General features: G+C 40.5%; 2 protein-coding genes and 1 non-coding gene across 12 annotated transcripts in view; all 3 read right to left on the bottom strand.

Annotated features, from left to right (window-relative positions):
• The window catches only part of Rufy2 (RUN and FYVE domain containing 2), a 35225-nt gene extending 28038 nt beyond the window's left edge, over nucleotides 1-7187 (bottom strand). For 4 of the 8 annotated variants that reach the window (XR_010044316.1, XR_010044317.1, XM_063239586.1 and 1 more), the window contains exons 1-2: nucleotides 6390-6625; nucleotides 2874-3047 (exon numbers count right to left, since the gene is read on the bottom strand). Coding sequence is in view for 6 of the 8 variants with exons in the window: in XM_063239586.1 (XP_063095656.1) it covers nucleotides 2874-3047; nucleotides 6390-6498 (283 nt within the window). In the remaining 2 variants the exon portion in view is untranslated. Of the gene's footprint in view, nucleotides 1-2873; nucleotides 3048-6389; nucleotides 6627-6802 lie in introns of those variants that run through there. The other 4 variants (XM_063239588.1, XM_063239587.1, XM_063239590.1 and 1 more) reach the window with 4 other exon arrangements.
• Nucleotides 7188-9493: 2306 nt separating this feature from the next.
• Nucleotides 9494-18403, bottom strand: part of Dna2 (DNA replication helicase/nuclease 2) — a 40171-nt gene continuing 31261 nt past the window's right edge. For 2 of the 3 annotated variants that reach the window (XM_023566747.2, XM_063239600.1), the window contains exons 15-20: nucleotides 17778-17971; nucleotides 17455-17544; nucleotides 17170-17374; nucleotides 15232-15321; nucleotides 14283-14465; nucleotides 9494-12434 (exon numbers count right to left, since the gene is read on the bottom strand). In XM_023566747.2, the coding sequence (XP_023422515.2) occupies nucleotides 12234-12434; nucleotides 14283-14465; nucleotides 15232-15321; nucleotides 17170-17374; nucleotides 17455-17544; nucleotides 17778-17971 (963 nt within the window). In that variant the 3' untranslated portion in view covers nucleotides 9494-12233. The remainder of the gene's footprint in view (nucleotides 12435-14282; nucleotides 14466-15231; nucleotides 15322-17169; nucleotides 17375-17454; nucleotides 17545-17777; nucleotides 17972-18403) is intronic. The other variant, XM_023566749.2, reaches the window with a different exon arrangement.
• On the bottom strand, nucleotides 13893-13994 carry LOC111757994 (small nucleolar RNA U13). Its single transcript, XR_002792244.1, has one exon. It is a non-coding gene; the product is annotated as a small nucleolar RNA U13 (small nucleolar RNA).

Consider the following 18403-nt stretch of genomic DNA (forward strand, 5'->3'; position numbering starts at 1 on the left):
ATATGCAGTTCTCTCTATGAACTAGAGACCACAAGTGTCAGTAGAGCTACTACAAGTTAAATATACACTGAATATTTATAAATTAAATACATAACTGAGGACACAGGTCAGTGGTTTTGATTCCATTACTGAAAAAACAATATAAAACAAACATTTTACATGAAACAATAATTTCTTTTCAGTGATCATTTACATTTCTACAATATCTCAATGGAGAAGACACTTTCTCTAGGAATGTTCTCATGCACTGAAGTAGTTTCCACTATAATATTATTGTCTCAATGCATTTGTTCAACAGGGCTTAAACTATTAATACGAATTGATATCAGAATTACTAAGCTTAAAATTTTAAATAACTCTAAGTATCCTAGAAAATAGAAACTAATTCAGGACACACACTGCAAAAACTTATTTTTGAAAAAATTAAATATATATTTTACAAGCTGGACAAGGTAGCAAATGCCTTAATCCTAGCACTCAAAAGGCTGAAACAGGAGGATCACGAGTTTGAGACCAGCCTGGACCTCATAGGGAGATCAAAGCCAACCTAAACCACATAGTCAAACCTTATCTCAAAGAACAAAACAAAAACAAACAAACAAAAATACATAAAATGCAACACAGACATCTATGCATATTTTGAAGATCATCCATATAAAAACATAAAATGGTAATTTTTCTTTCAAAATCAACCCACACAATATTTTCAAATGCAAAATAACAGAAATAAGCCAAGATGGTGGCACACACCTATGATTCCAGCACTCAGGAGGCTAACGCAGGAGGATTGCCAAGAGTTCGAGGCCAGCCTAAGTACATAGCAAGACCTTATCTCAAAAACAAAGCCAAGGGGCTGGGGATATAGTTCAGCAGCACAGTGCCTGCCAGGGAAGCACAAGGTCCTGAGTTTAATTCCTGGGCTGCCCCCCACAAAATCCAAAAATTGGATAACTATGACCTCAAAAAATACATGTTTAAGGGGTGGGGATATAGCTCAGTGGCACAAGCACCTGCTTGGCAAGCATGAGGCCATGAGTTCAATTTCCAGTACCAAAAAAAAAGAAGAGCAAGTAAAAAATGTATGTTCAACAATATCTGAGATAGGCTGGGGATATAGCTCAGTGGCAACTGTGAGGTCCTGAGTTCAATTCCTAATACAGAAAAAAAAAGAATATCTGAGCCTGAACGGGAGGCAGACTAAGGGCAGGGAAAGATGTTGCATCCAATGCTATTGTTGCTGTCCCTGGATCTGTGCAGCCTCCTGGTGGGGCTGCCAGCACGGAGCTGACTGTATGCAGTGCTGCACAAGCAGAACCTGGTATTGATGGGAACTGTTTTCAGCACTCTCCTGGTGACTGTCATCCTCATGGCATTTTGAGTCTTCAAGTCCATTGGGCATTAGTGGCAGCCAAGCAAGTACCGCCACAAGTTTTTGGGAACAGAGTAAGTTATGATGCATGTGGGCCAATAGAGAAGTTGGAATCGGAACATTCCCACTCAGAAATAACCTTCAGTCTGGACAGTTGGTAAATGCTAAGTGATACAGAAGAAACGTCTACTAGCAATGATATTTTCATAACATCATAATACAAGTATCAGTTTGCTTATCAGTGTTCCTTTCTGCATGGCTATACTTTTTTAAAGTAAGGTCTGAAACTCCAAATTTAGTGTGAAGCTGAAATATACATGAGAAAAAACATTCTAATCTTGTAACTATAAAAACCACACTGGAATTGCCTAATCACTAATGCTTGAAGTAGAGAGAGGGAGGCTTAACAGATAGACATTCCCTGCTTTAGAGCCATTCAATCATAGTGGATTAAGAAGGACACGTTTTTACTATACTGAATTGACCTAGAACAATGTGCTGCAATAGGCTGTTTGTATCATCAAAAGCTCTAAAAGGCTGCCATCACTGATGTAGAATGTCCTGGTTGCAAAGCAGTGTCCACCGCATTGAACTCAAGCCACCATTCCTCCTCTGCACGTGGCTCTATACTCAGATGCTCCCACTGACACTAGCGTTGCATCAGCTAGGCCTGCTACCATGTGCATGGTTAGCCTGGAAGACTCCAGGGTTGCCCTGGAAATGTTCCTGGTAGGTCCATCAAGACGAGGGCTCTGTACTGCTCAAGCATTGATCTGCCTTGTACAGTATTTAAGTTTTTTTTTTTTACAGTATTTAAGTTTATGCAGCCCTTGGCTTAAAACCTGTGGTAGCTTTTCAGATTGGGAAGCTGAGAGACTGAGCAGGATCCCCTTTCCAGCCCTGACTGCAGAGGGTTCAACTAAGAAGCACATGTGCACCATGTGGGCTGTGTGTTTACATGAATTTAATTTCAACTTTGAAAATCCTGCTGTTAAGTTTGTACTGTTGATAAACTGGATTATTTTTTCCCTTGTTGAAATTATAACTGGCATATTTAATAAGCTGTTAGTAATTATTGTAAAGGTGCTAGATTTTTGTTATGAAATTGAAACACTTTTTATGTGCCTATGAAGCACAACACTGATTTTTTTTTCTTTTTTTTTTTTTTTTTTGTCTTTTTCATTTTTATCGGTACTAGGGATCGAACTCATGACCGCACACTTGCAAGGCAGGCACTTATGTGCTGAGCTAAATCCCCAGCCCCTGACCCAAGGATTTTGTTTGTAAACTTGTAATATACAGCCATTAAGATTTTCACTGTTGGGGCTGGGCAGGCACTTGCAAGCATGTGGTTGAGTTCGATCCGCGGTATCGATAAAAAAAAGATTTTCACTGTTCCATGCATTTTTGCAAAACATCAATTAAGAGTAAAACTCTAAAAACAAAACAAAATAAAAAGGTGAGGCATTCTAAAGTGAATTAGTATTCTGAAACATCAGGCTACCTTTGAGACCGTGTTTCAGACAGTGCTCCATGACAACAAAGAATTGCTGCAAGGGCGGGTAGTCCGAGTCCAGTGTGCGGCCAAAGCTCAGGGCGGATTCGATGAGCCCCTTGATGCTCAACTTAGCCATGTTTAGCAAGTTCGCTCTCTCTACAGCTGTGGGGTCTTTTGTAGCTGAAAGCAGAGAAGAGTTCAACATCACTTACAAGATCTTTTTGTTTTTTGAGACAGGATCTCACTATGTAGTTCCAAGTCACCTTGAACATACAGCGATCTTCTGCCTCAGTCTCCTGAGTTCTGGGATTAGAGACATGCACCACAATGCCTGGCCATTCACCCCAGCCCCCATTCACAAAGTCTGACAATGAAAACAACACTATTGTGTCCTCCTCCTAGAGAACCAAGGGTGGTTTGCATGTTGTCCCCAACCAAGTTAACCTTGCCATATACCTCTATGTCTCATTCACCCTACCATGGCAAAGTTTGCTGCTGTACCACTCCAGCCACATTTTTAAAAATTAAGTTTATTGGTACATTTTAGATACACACAATGATTAGATTTATCATAGGGAATTTGTACATGTACATTTGTACATGATAACTTTTTTTTTGGTACCAGCAATTGAACTCACAACCTTGCGCTTGCCAGGCAGGCACTTAAGCCACTGAGCTAAATCCCTGGCTACATGATATATATATATATATTTTTTTTTTGTCTTTTTCATTTTTATTGGTACCAAGGCTCGAACTCACGACCACCTGCTTGCAAGGCAGGTGCTTATGCCGCTCAGCTAAATCCCCAGCCCCAACATGATACATTTTGACTCCTCTTTTTTTCCCAATCCCTTCTTTTCCCTTCAACCTCTCTTCTCCTCCCTAATTACAAAAACGTTGTATCCATTTTATCTTGTATCTTTTTTTCTTCTTTCCTTTCTTCCTTCCTCTATTCTCCTTCCCTTACTCTAGTTCCTTTTTCCTTTTGGACAATTTCTTCCCATTTCACAATATCTATTCTACCTTTTGGATCTCATTTACTCTTTCAGTTTTTCACACCATGGAGACAATGTGATAGTTACACATGTGAGTCTGATTTATTTCACTTACGAGTATGCTCTTGGACCAGGGATTTAGCTCAGTGGCATAATCACCTGCCTGGCAAGCCTGAGGTTGCAAGTTTGATACCCAGTACCAAAAAGAAAAAAAAAAAGAGTATGATCTCAAGCTGCATCCATTTACCTAGAAATATCTCGTTCATTTTTTTAAATCTATATTTCAGTTTATGGGCATTTGCGTTGTTTCTGAGAATTAGCTACTACAAACTGTGCTTAAACATGGGTGCACACATATCACTGTGTTATGATATATTTAATTCTTCTGGGAAGATATCCAGCAGGGAAACAGCTGCATCGAATGAAACCTCTAATCCTAGCTTTTTAAGGAATCTCCACACTGATTTTGACAGTGGTTGCACCAGTCTACAATCCCACCAACAGTGGAGAAGGGTTCTTTTTCTTTTCTTTCTTTCTTTTTTTTTTTTTTTTCTTTATCATTGGTACCAGGGATCGAACTCACAACTGCCTGCTTGCAAGGCAGGCGCTTATGCCGCTGAGCTAAATCCCAGCCCCAAGAAGGGCTCTTTTCCCCCCATATCCCCTCACAGGTGTAGGCAAAGATTTCAGAAACAAAATCCTGATAGCAAAGGACAGAATACAAAAAAAACAACTGAGATCTTATCCTATTAAAAAGCTTCCGCACAGGAAAATAAATCACCAACAGAGTGAGAAAACAAACCACAGAGTGGGAAAAATTTTTTAGCCAGTTGTCCTTAAGACAAAGCACTTTTATCTAGAACACATAAAGAATTAAAAAAAAAAAAAATCAGATGCCCCCGCAATGTAAAACCCAATCCAAAAATGGGCATCTGAGATAAACACACACTCCTTAGATGAAGAAACATAAATGGCAAATAAATATCTGAAATATGTTTGCCATCACTGATCATCTAAAAGATGCAAATTAAAACAACACTTGGGGATTTAGCTCAGCAGTGCAAGCACCTGCCTGGCAAGTGCAAGGTTGGGAGTTCAATCTCCAGTACCAAAACACAAACAACACTGAGATTCTATCAACCAATAACAAATGCTGGAAGGGCATTAGGGCAAAAGGAACTGTTGGTGGGAATGTAGACTGGTTCAGCCATATTTTATGGACAAGTCTCAGGATTCTGCTACTGAGGGATGGTCCTGACCCCTTTTGGGACCTCACATATTTAGGGATCTCATGTAAATGTTAGCTAATAAGTATGTTCTAAGGATGAATTTCAAGCAAAAATGTTCAGGATTAACTGAGAATTTTTAAAAACATGGCTAAAGTTTGAAGTTGCCAGTGTTGCCCATAGCAAACATGACAGGTACAATACGCTGACCAATATGGTGATACAAGAGGAGCTGCCAGACCCTTTCATCCACTTCAACCCTCTTTCTGTCTCTTTTTCTCTCCAGTTGTGCTTTGTACTTTATGGCTGCCTCATGAAGTCGTCTTCTCTTCCACATAGCTGAGGATGCCACTGTTTCACCGTGAATAACAGACACATTTAAAGTCCCAATTCCACCATTCCCCTTCCTGGGGACTGAACCCAGGGCCTTTGCACTGAGCTACACATCCCCAGCCCTTCTTCTATTTTTAGTCTAGAGACAGAGTTTTGCTAAGTCACTAAACTGCCCATGTTTGACTTAAATTAGCAATTCTCTCATCTCCGCCTCACAGAAAGCAGGGATAAGGCCTGTGCCACCATACCAGCTAGATTTCTAGCTGATATTTTCAGTTAACAAAAGTACTATTTTCTTCTTCACAAATTTTATTCTTTTAGAAATTCAGATGCCTTCCTATGCTCTCATCACTGTTGTGACTGGCAGCAATATTTTCAGCAAACACAAATGGCAAAACGAGATGCAGAAAAATGAAGCCCTTAGAACATCTCATCATCTCTGACAAATGCGCAAGTGCAAGTAATCAAAGTGTTCGTTTTTCCTTCACTGAGCAAACATCCAGAGTTTTGCATGACCTGATATTCCAGTTTGGATTTCAGACAGCTAGGCATGAGGCCTGACACCGAATCCTTGGCCACTTAAAACACAGACGCGGCTGCTCTAACCTGGCTGACCAGCAATGCACATCCACACACATCCCATTTCCAATCCACAAAGTAGAAGTAACCCTTTCTCCAGCAGCGAAACCGCCCGATATTTCATAATCTGTGACAATTCTCAGTTTACCGTGCCCATCACGATCCGGGGGTGGATGCGACCAGCATACAATGGGGACTCCTCAGCGTCCACCGCCAGGTCGGGTCGGGCACCAGTCCCTCGGCCACGCCCGACCGGGCCCAGGGCACCAGGGCCCCAGGCGCAGGTAGGGCCGGGCCGCACCCAGCCGAGACTGGAACTCCGTCCTTGCCTCCCCCGACCCAAGGCTTCTCGAGGCCTCAGGCTCCCCAGGACCCGAGTGCAGGCTCACCCAGGGTCTTGCACCGCACCGCCGCCCCTCTCTCGCCCTCGGCGTCCGGCACCCACGCCATTCCTTGAGAGGGGTCTTCCTTCCGCCACCCCCACCCCTGAAAAGTCATTGCTCGTCCCGAACTGTCCTCCTGTCCTGCAACGATGATGCCCCAGCCGTCCTCGTCCTCGCTCGCGGCCGCCGCGGGACCCTGGGTCCTCAGCCTCCCAGCGCAGCGCAGGGGCGGGGGTGGGGGCGGTGAGGTGGGGCCGCGTTGCCATGGCGACCCCCGAGTCCCGCGGCTCCCGCCCACCCGGCTCCAGCTCCGGCTCGGGCGCGGCGGCCTCCGCCCGCCCTTCTGGCACGCGCCCTGCGGCTCGCAGCCTGCGACCCCGTGCAGAGCGCAGCGGCCACCCCCTGCGGGCTCGGCTTACCCATGGCAGCAGCGCCGTCGCGGTCGGGGCTCCCTGGGCCCGACCACCCACCCCCGGTAGCCGAGCGGCGGCCGCCACGGTGTCTGCACAGGCCCCGGTGGCCCACAGCGCCTCCGGCGGCGGGAGGACGGCGGCCGGGAGAGCTCAGGGGCCCGGGAGCGCGGGCGCCAGGGCACCCGAAGAGCCCCCAGGGCGTGGTCAGCGGCGCCACCGGTGTTCGGGGACCCCAGGCTCCTCAGGCGCCGCCTCCTTCGTTTGTCTTCATCTTTGCCAGCTCGCCGGAGGATTTGGAGAAGCTCACGCAGCGAACCGTGGTCGGAAATTTACTGACACTGGATAGACAGCTCCAAATCACGCTTATAAGCTGTCATAGGGGAAGCGATGCGATGCAGGCGGGGAAGTAAGTTCCTGGCCAGATGACGCCAAGCTTAAATCATACCGACTTGGGAAAAGTAGAAGCTGATACTCCGTCAGATCTGCGTAATAGCTTAAGACTATAGCTGCTGCACGTCATGAAATTGGACGCTATCTTTCTTTACTGGTTTGGCTACTCATAAAGTTGCAGAGGGGTACTGATTGAACCCATTTCACACACAGGGCCTTCCCACTAAGCTACATCGCCGGTTTTTTTTTTTTTTTTTTTTTTTGCAGACAGTCTGGCTAAATTGCCCAGACCGGGCCCAAATCTGTGATTCTCCAAGCTCAGCTTCTCAGAATGCTGGGATTGCAGATAGTACCACATCCAGCTAATTTTTTTTCTAATTTTTGTTTTTCAAATACCAGTCTAGATTATCACATGCCGAACTATCAAAGGCCAGAAATACAAGATTACAAAAAAATTTCAGTGTGATCACTCTCCCAAGTTTTGAGTCACTGACCAAAGGTGACAAGAAAGACACCAGAAAATCAGCAAGATAAAGGTTCACTGAAATTTGGGGGCAAGGCCAATATAAGTGATCCAAAGGCAAAGTTTAGGACCTGGCAAGTCAGAGTGGAGTGCTCCTTTGGCAAAGCACCAGAGGTGAGAGCCATGGTAGTGTATACCTGTGCCCCACCACCTGGGCAGGAGGTGTGCTGAGGCAGACGGATCAAAGCAAGTTCGAGGTCAACTTGTGTTCAAACCAGCTTGAACTACATAGCAAAACCCTGTCTCAAAAACCACAAAGATGCTGGTTGAACCCAGTCAGTTCGAAAAGATGGAAGAATTAGCCTTAGAGAGTGAGGGATGAAGAAAAAAGAGAAGATTCAAAGGATGAGTCAACAGGTGAATACTGAACTCGGTCCCAAACTAGGCCCATGGTATATAGCAGGGCAGTGGCCAAAATGAAATTGGCAAAAAGAGTTCCTTCAGGAGGCACCCAAATGCAGAGGACTGGGAAATGATAGGATCTGAGAATGGGCCTCTTACACAGGAAGAAAGTTAACAGGTTAGGAGGTAACTGGTAGTTTGTTTTCTGGTACCAAGGATTGAACTTACAACCTTGCATTTGCCAGGCAGGTGCTTATGCCACTGAGCTAAATCCCTGGCCATTGGTAGTCTATGAATGTATGATCAAGCTTCAGCTTTCACCATCCTGACCTTCATGTCAGAGGCCTTATCTCTAAAACTGTTTTGCTTTTTGCTTTGTTTTTGTTTTGGTACCAGGAACGAACTTTGGACCTTGTGCTTGCAGGAACAGATGCTGACTTATAAAAGTCAGCTAAAAGTAAGTTAAGAGTAAGTGAATTGGATTAAGAGTACAGTATTTATTCCAGGTTTCTTTTGTTTTAAACTGATTTAGGAATGGGCTCACAGAGATAGCACAGTGTCTTTCAACCCTAGCTTCCCAGCTCTACAAGGAAAGCCTTGTCTAGGCTAATGGTGCTTTTGAACTGGGACCAACCAAGTGAGGGCCCAGAAATGCTGACAAATGGGAGCCATTGTGTTCTCAGCCTTGTGCAGAGCTCATGCTTGCAGTGCAGCACTATAGTTCTTTGAAGACCTGGGCTGCCTTTACCTTCCATCTCACCCCAGCTGCCATCTCACAGCACCATCTATGTAGAAGACATCTTCTAACTCTTTCAAATAATTAAATGGCTATCATCTCATGAAAAATGATAGCCACCTTGGAACTCCTTTCTGGACTTTTCTATGGAGCTTACTTCTCAGGCCATACAAATCTGTATGAAAGGAACCCACCATTAATTAAGCCAAAGAGGTTCCTAATTATTTTAGTTTGAGAAACTGAAATCTTAAGATTCCTTCCTGCTTTTTCATGATACCTAACAGTAATAGCCCCTATAATCACAACATTTCCTGTCTTCATGGTCTCATCTAAACTTTCTGCATGTTCAAGCCCATCCTATATAGTCTAATAAATCTCTATAATATCAGCATTCCTTGATTTCAGCTATAGAATATTATCACTACAAAAATGTTGGATAATCTTAAACTCCATCATTAGCATTAATAATAAACGACACAGTAAAATCTACCAATAGAAAACAATTTATTACAACTTCAAGTAATAACCCAAACAAAAAAGTAGAGGTAACAATTTTAATATTTAATATTCATTAAATAACAAAATGAATGTTAACACCCCTCCCACACCCGCCCCCGCCCCCACCACCATCCCAGTACTAGAAAGTAAATCATGGGTGCTGCATATGGTAGGCAAGTGCTCTACCACTGAGCAACATCCTCAGCCCTTTATACTTTTGGTTTTTTTTTTTTTTTTTTGTCTTTTTCATTTTTATCAGTACCGGGGATTGAACTCACGACCGCCTGCTTGCAAGGCAGGTGCTTATGCCGCTGAGCTAAATCCCCAGCCCCCTATACTTTTGTATTTAAGACAGGATCCCCAGGTTGCCTAGGCTGGCCTTTGGCTTGAGATTCTCCTGCCGCAGCCTCCTGAGTAGCTGCCAAACCCAACACACAAACATGAAAACTGAGGAATGCCCTCAAACACAAAAGCAAACAAATATAAATAAGTAAACAGTACGTAAATAAGAAATATAACATGTTTTATAACATTTAGTTTTGTCATCAATTAAGAAAATAAGATTTCTTCTAAAAATAATAAAAAAAATTTTTAAAAACGTAACAAACTATCAAATTCCATTTTAACTGGATGTAGTGGCACACACCTGTAATGCTAGCACTGAGGAGGGATTTCAGGGCCAACCTAGAGTACCAAGTGAATCTGAACTGAGTACTAAAAATCAAAATGACCTTTGAATCGGGAACCTCAAAATACAGAAGGGGGGAAAAAAAATCACACCTTTTTTCTCAGTATCATAGCATTGTGTTTAAATGATCAAAACTTTATTTATCTAGTCTTTTACATATAATTCTTTTTTTTTTTTTTTTGTCTTTTTGAGATGGGGTCTCACTATGCAGTTCAGGCTGGCCTTGAGCTCACTTTGTAGCCCAGGCTGGTCTCGAACTTCCAAGGATCCTCCCACCTCAGCCTCCCGAGTGCTGAGATTACAGGCGTGAGCCACCACGCCCGGCTTACATATAATTCTTGTGGTTAAATCTATAAAACCAAATTTGTCCTGAAACTTTAGACTTAAAAATTTAAACTCAGATCCAGAATTTAATCCATGTTTAAAGTTGGTTAAAAGTTTATCAAATTTTTCCTCAGCAAGATAAAAATGTATTTATAGTACCACTAAATTTACAGTTTCTCCAGTTTTGGATACATTAGTACTTAAATACTGTATGAAATATTGTATGACAATTGCATTTTTATGTTTAACGAGACGAGATTAAATAAATTTTAAAAAACAAACAGCTGGAACTTTGTACAGCACCCTTGAATACAAATCATCTTCACAGTTTTACCAGGCTCTGATTTTCAGCAAACCAAAAAGAAGAATAGCAGCACCAGCTAGGCGACAATGCCTAGTGTGAATCGGTAAGGAAACAGTGCCTTATCCTCTCTGAAAATCTCCCAGTATGTGACAGAGACTTTCATGTTTTCTTGATGGAAGATCAATGATATAAAATAATTAAAGAAAGATACATTTACCAATATGGGAGTCCACAGAAACATTTATGACATTTCCCCACATTTTAAAGTAGAATTTACAGACCTACAAAAACTGAACAACAGCTTGGTGTGCTAGTGCACACCTATAATCCGGTGCTCAGGAGGCTGAGGCAAGAGGTTTGTTGCAAGTTCGAGACCAGCCTGGCTACAAAGTGAGCTCAAGGTCAGCCTGAACTGTATAGCGAGAAAAGACTCCCCCCATCAAAAAAAAAAAAAAGTGAAGAGCTGCATGACACGCTATGGAAAATTATGTACTTAAGCAATAAGATTAATATATCTGTCTCTCTAGTGAGAGAAGCTGAAGGAAATATATATATATGTGTATATATATATATATATATGATAATTATACTACTAATTTCTCTTAGTTCATTGAAAAGACTGATATTAATATTGTTTGAAATTTGAAATCTGTATTGATTAAATACAGATACTTTGTACGCCTAGTAATTTAAAGATAACAATACACAATGTTTTTTTTGTTTTTGTCTTTTTCCTTTTTATCGGTACCAGGGATCAACTCATGACTGCCTGCTTGCAGGGCAGGTGCTTATGCCACTAAGCTAAATCCCCAGCCCCTCACAATATATTAACCATTGTTATCCTCTAATTATCTTGTTTTGAAATTTTTTTTTCTCTTTAAAATTAAAAAAATATATATGGGCAAGAGATTTAGTTCAGTGGCATAAGCATAAGCACCTGCCTGACAAGCACAAAGTCATGAGTTCGATCCATGGTACCCAAAAAGTAAAAAAATAAAAATAATAGAAATAACTAAGATTAATGTACCTTTTTTTGTTTTATTTTTTTGGTACTGGGTTTCAAACTTACAACTGTGTACTTGCAAGGTGGGCGCTTTCACCACTGAGCTAAATCTCCAGCCCAAGATTAATGTATCTTAAGAGCATCCAGGGCCCTGGGACTTAGCTCAGCAGCATTAGCTCCTGCCTGGCAAGCGCAAGGTCATGCATTTGATGCACTACCAAAAAAAAAAAAAAGAGCATCCAATAAGTTTTTTAATGGTTTGAAAAAATACTGGAGGAAGGGCTGGGGGTGTCACTCAGTTGAACAGCACTTACCTAATATATACAAGGCCCTGGGTCCCCCCACACACACTATAATAAATAAAGTTAAAAACAAAAAATAAGGCTATAAATTGGGAGAGAACCAGAGAAGAGTGAACCAATTTTCCTGAATGTGCTAGTTTTGGGACAACAGATTATGTTTCACTTTTTTCCTTTCTTAGTTTACAAATTATCTACCTCTGTCACTTCCATTTCTTCCTGTGATGTACCATGACCTCCTGTGAATTATTTTCTCTCTCCTCTGTCAAAGTAGATCTTTGAGAAACGCAGGTGAAAAACATTGGACACCAAGTTTCAATTTAGACAAGTTCATAAAAAGAACAGTAGCACAAATGTAGCCACATACCTGACAAAAAAGGATATTAATTTTTCTGAGTTTAGATGACAAAACAGCTTCTCCAAAGGAGGATATTGCTTTAGTGAGGGCACACACCCCAAGAGAATCAGTTTATGTTTCGCTCTGGTTATAGCAACATTAAGGCGTCGCCAATCTTTCCAGAGTTCACCAAGCTGTCAAAAATGTAAATTTCAATTATTTCAGTTTTCTTATAATGTATATTTAAGTTTGCTCTGACAAACAACATGGGTTTATTTTTATCTATTTTCCTCTCTCCTCTCCCCCCCTCTCCCTCTCTTTTCTCTCTCTCTCTCACAGGGTCTTGCTATGAAGCACCGGCTGGCCTAAAAACTCACAAGGATCCTCCTGCCTCAGCCACACCCAGCTTATTTTCCTAATTTTAAAACATGGATTACAAAAAAGATTGATCAATACATTTAAAATACTAGGCAGTTGCGAAAACTTTTCAAGTATTTTATGTTGTAATACCCTAGTCATAATTTAAAATGATTAACTACATGTAATAAATATAAAGAACTAGAGCTTTCTCCACTCACTATAGTATTACTTGTAATAAAAATTACAAAAAAAGACTGAGAAAAGTGGTTAAATGTTATGATATATCTATAGAATGGATAACTGTGCAACTGTGAGAACAAAATGAAACCTCCCCGTGAACTCACATGAGGAGCATCAACACCTTCAAGTACAAAAAGCAAAGCCCAAGATAGTGTCTGGATAATCTGAAAGGTTGCAAAAAACAAAAAACTCAATAGTAGCCAGGCATGGTGATGCATGTTTCTAATGCAGCCACTGGGAGGCTGAGTCAGGAGGACTGCAGCAAGTTCGAGGCCACCTTCAACTACATAGCAAGACCCTCCACCCTTTCCAAAAAAATAAAACTGCATGACTATCTGCAAGGTAAGAGAAACGGAAACGGAAAGAGTAGGAAGTTTTCTATATTATGTATACTTTAAAACCATATAAGTGTATTATATAGTTAAGAAAAAGAAATCAAAGGAGAGATATAAACTACACATGATGGCATGCATTTATAAACCCAGCACAGGAGGCTGAGGCAGGAAGATTACTGTGACTTCAAGGCCAACCTGGGCTACATAGTGAGACTGTCTCCAAAAAACAAAAAATAAATTAGAGATGTGAAAATTCAAACAAAGACTTGCTTTTGTTTAAAATGCTCAGCCACAACAGCCAAAGGCGAAAGCAACCCAAAAGGCCACCTATAGATAAATGGATAAATAAAATGCCATGTATGTAAACCATGGGTATTATTTCATCTTAAAAAGGGAGGAAATTGGGGCCAGGGATTTAGCTGAGTGGCATAAATGTCTACCTGGCAAGCACAAGGTCATGAGTTCGATCCCTGGCACCAAAAAAAAAAAAGAAGGAAACCCTATCACATGCTACAACATGAATAAACCTAAGTAAAATAAGCCAGTCAGTCACAAAAAGACAAATATTGTATGATTTCACAGGTGAAGTTCCTAGAAAAGTCAAATTTAGAGACAGAAAGTAGAATGATGGTTAATAACGGGCTTGGAAATAGAGAAATGGAGAGTTATTCATTAGTACAAATTTTTTTTTCTTTTTCTTTTCTTTTTTTTTTTTCACGTCAGATGGGTAATGTGCCGAGGTCGTAACAAGGTTCAAAGGAGGCACATGTCATGCATGGAGCATGAACACCCAATCATCACGCTTATGAACCTGAGGATCATTAGTACAAAATTTTCAACGTGCAAAATGAAGTTTCTGAAGATCTCTTTAACAACATTGTGAATTTACTTAATACCACTGAATGGCATACTTAAAAATGCTTAAGATGGCAAGTTTGCTGTTATTCACCACAATTTCAAAGAAAGAGATGCAGCTAAATTAGAGCACTTACCTAGTGTGCGAAAGGCCATGGGTTCAAACCAAACCAAACAAAACACAACACAACACAACACAACACTTAGGGAGGGACGCCGCCAATGAGTCAGCTACAAATATAATTCACTTACAGTTCCATCTTTATTACTTCTAACAAAAGATACGAGGATTATTCTTTTGTCTCTTCCTTGGTACTTGTCTACTGTATTAACTTCAACTGTCCCCAAAGAAGAATGTGGCAATAAATCCCTGATGATCTTTAACTGCTGCCTATATGGTGCAATGATACCAATATCAGAGGGATTACATCCAGCCTAAAAAGAAAAGAACACAATTTAAAATGAAAAATACTGATTTTGTAGTTCTTTAAGCTTTACCAAATATATTAAATTAAATGTTTACATTATGTACTTAACTCAGGTTTGCAAATGATGTTGCAAACATATTATTCATCTTAAGGACTAAGTACTGAATTTGTTCTAATTATATGCCTGTGTTACTCATGATGAAATAATACCTTGGACATTGCTCCTCTGGCTCTTAGAGGTTCAGGCAGCATAAAGGTTTGTGGGCCACAAAAAACTGCTGCCACTGAGTACAATGTTGCCCAGAAACACATTTTGCTTTCTCTTATCCTTTACACAGCAAAGTATCCAATGCCCAGTCATACTGATTACAGAACAGTACTGACACAACTGCAATTATCTGACATTACAAAATTATCCTGACTGCCACTATAAAAAATTACACTTTTTAAAAGTTATTTGAGACAGGGTCTTGCTATGTAGTCCAGCCTGGTCTTGAATTCACTATGTAGTATGTATTCCAGGCTGGCCTTGAACTTGTGGTAATCCTGCCTTAGCCTCCCAAGTGCTGGGATTACAAGCATGCGCTATCATGTCCAACCAAAAATTAAACCCTTTAGATAAATTTTCTCAAAAAAAAAAAAAAAAAAAAAAATAGGGCTCCAGTCTCATCTTAATTAATGACACTAACATCAGATCTGAAATTGTTTACAGCCCAATAATATTCTATTATTCTGAACCTGAATGTTAATTAGCCTTGAAAATTCTAAATTACCTTAATAAAAGTTGCAGTCAAGAAAACTATGAGTTTGGCTTCTATTATATTGCTCACACCACTTTTTTCAACTTGTTCTGGTGCTGGAACCTGAGTAGAAAAATAGGTAGCTTATTTATAACAATCTCTAAGAGCACAGGGCAATGTAGAGACTCTACAGCACGTTGGAAATATGAAAAAACAAAACCTCCTTTTTAAAGTTTAATGTGAAGAATTAGCAAAAGTGAATATAATCACTTTCTAGAAGGCAGGCAAACACAACCCATCTTGAAGATGCTGTAGTTCAGCTTGAAATCTTAGGAAACTTGATCACATTTGGTGTGTTTCATACACTTTACCTTCTGTTATTTCCCACTTTTTCAGAATTACAAAGAGTGACTTGCCTAAGGCTTTACAATAAGTCCTCATACTAGGACTCAAACTTAGAGCTGGCTCTAATATTAGTACCTTTTACAATTTTTGTTGCCTTTTATACAAATAATGGAGCAGACAAGCTTCCTTGGCTCTACCAAATCTGTGAACTCTAGGACTGCTTTACTACTCTGTTATCCCCACATAAACCTTATTTATTTTTTCATGGTACTAGGGGTAGAATTCAGTATATTGCACAAGTCAGACAAGCACTCCACCACTGAACTATATCCCTGGCACAATATTGATTATTTTATTGTTTATTTGGTGGCACCAGGGATTAAACTCATGACCTTGCACTTGCCAGTCAGGCATTTATACCACTGAGCTAAATCCCTGGCTCAATATTGATTATTTTTAAGGTAACTTATTTGGTGCATAATAGGCAAAAGTTCTGCCACTGGGGCTGGGAGTTTAGCTCAGTGGCATAAGCACCTGCCTTGCAAGCAGGCGGTCGTGAGTTCAATCCCTGGTACCGATAAAAATGAAAAAGACAAAAAAAAAAAAAAAAAGTTCTGCCACTAAGCAAAGATAATTACTTAGAGCAGTGGAGTCGAACCTAAGGCATGTAAGCTACACAGAACACAAAACCTTTTCTGTGACAGGAGAGCCAATTTGCCAGCATTGCGCAGCAGCCAAGCATCAGATAACAATGCACATTGTGGGGCCGGGAACATAGCTCAGTGGCAAAAGCACGTGCCTGGCAAGTGCAAGGTCGTTTTTCATGTGGCTGGTCAATATTCAGGTTTAATTGCAGTGCTGGCATTTTAGTAAATAAGTGGATTTTGGGTTGCAGTCTGGGCACTCAGTCTCTAACGAGTTCACCATCACTGTTCTATAGTAATTCCTACTGCTACCTGAACTTCAAACTACTGAGAATCACTGAATGAAACACAAGAATACAGTGTCAAAACTTCATTCATAGTACCTAGAAATAGGACTCAAGCCACTTAATGTCCTTGGGATGATTTGCATTTAATAACAAATCTGTAGAACAATTTTTATGTGCACACGTTAAGCCAAAAAGTACATGGGAAATCCATGTATTTCCTCTTTAGTTTTGCTATTAACCTGAAACTGCTCTAAAAACCAAAAGCTCATTTTTATCTTTTTGAGACAGCCTGAATGCTATGCCATTCAGGCTGAACTTGAGTTCACCTTATAGCCCAGGCTGATTCTGAATAATTTTTAAAAGTTTTTAAAAGTCATTAAACTATTTTATTTTCTATCCACTTACAAAGTCTAGGGATATAGCTCAATGGCAAAGCACTTGTCCTAATGCACAAGCTTTCAGTTCAATCAGTCAAACACCAGCAAAAAATCTATAAACGGCAATTTTGATACCTATGAGACCCCAGAATAAGTCTCCTCCCAAAGATATGGGCCTAATAAGAAAAGAGTCCTATGCTGAAGTACAAGGACATACTAGTTTGCCTTCAAACTAATATTCTTAACAAAACAAGTACTAATATAAACTGAGAAAGTTAAACAGGACAGAGAAAAATAGAAGGTTTTTTTGTTTTTTACCTTTTCTGTGTTAAGAAAGCAAACAGGATTACTTGGCTCAAATACTCCACTCAGCCAGGGACTATCAGAATAATCAGCATAAATTTCCAGTTCCAGCTTGACATCTTTAAAGTTAGGTAAAATCATCACTGCACTGGCCACTCTGTCTGATCCACACTCCAGCTTTCCTTCATAGGTCAGCTTATTACTTAAGGACATGATTGTACTAAGAGATACAAATACAGCATCAGTTTGGTAGATGAAAATAAAACATGGAAAAGACTCATTGCTAACACAAATAAATACCTGTTCATCCTGTACTGTACAGTTAATTGCACAACAGCATTCTTATTCCGCTCCAGTCTCTTGAACAAGCTTTCACTCATGCCAAGAGCTCTGTCAACAAATCAAATTCAGGCTCATCAGTGTACTGTTACAGTCCCTTGAAAAGAATACAGTTCAAGTGTAATACAGTAGTGTGGGTGGTATGCATCTGTGATCCCTCCATGCCAGAGGCCTCCTGTCTCAGCAGGAGGAACCCTTGACCCTGAGAGTTCCACCAGTCTGGGCAACACACACAACCCCGGCTCTACTAAAACAAAACAAAACAAAACTTAAAGCCTGCCTACCTTGCTTCACGGTTTACCACCAGCGGGGGAAGTTGTTGATGATCTCCCACCAACACAAATCTCCGAGAAAAAAAAAGTGGCCCCAGGCAAATTGGTTGGCTGATTTGAGAGGCTTCATCCACAATACAAAAATCAAAAGTTTTACGGGAAAATATTGGATGGTTTATTCCCATACATGTTGTGGCAACTATAAGCTAAAAAAAAAAGTAAGCAAAGAAAACAGAACAGTTACTTAACATGTAAACAAAATGGTTCTCCCCCCACCTCCCCTCACACACCTTTTCTTCTTTTTTGAGACAGTCTAACTATGTAGTCTAGGCTGGCGGTGAATTCACTATGTAGCTCAGGCTGGCCTCAAACAGCAGTTCTGCCTCAGCCTCCCAGTGTGCTAGAATTACAGGTGTGTGCCACCATCCCCAGCACCCCCCTGTAAAAATAATTATTTAATTGTAAAATATTTATTCATGCAAAATATATTTTTAATTTTTTTGAATAGAAAAAAAGAATAAAGTGAATTTCCAGGCACTATGAACAAGGCTCACATTTGGGTATTTCCAAGTAGATATCTGAAACACTTGGCTTAATCCCTAGCAAAAAAATTTTGGAACATTATATACAAAATGAAC

This window comes from Cavia porcellus, unplaced genomic scaffold (genome assembly GCF_034190915.1).
Source record: "Cavia porcellus strain 051 isolate PalLab524CR breed Dunkin Hartley unplaced genomic scaffold, mCavPor4.1 scaffold_28, whole genome shotgun sequence".
In the NCBI taxonomy this organism is placed as follows: domain Eukaryota; kingdom Metazoa; phylum Chordata; class Mammalia; order Rodentia; family Caviidae; genus Cavia; species Cavia porcellus.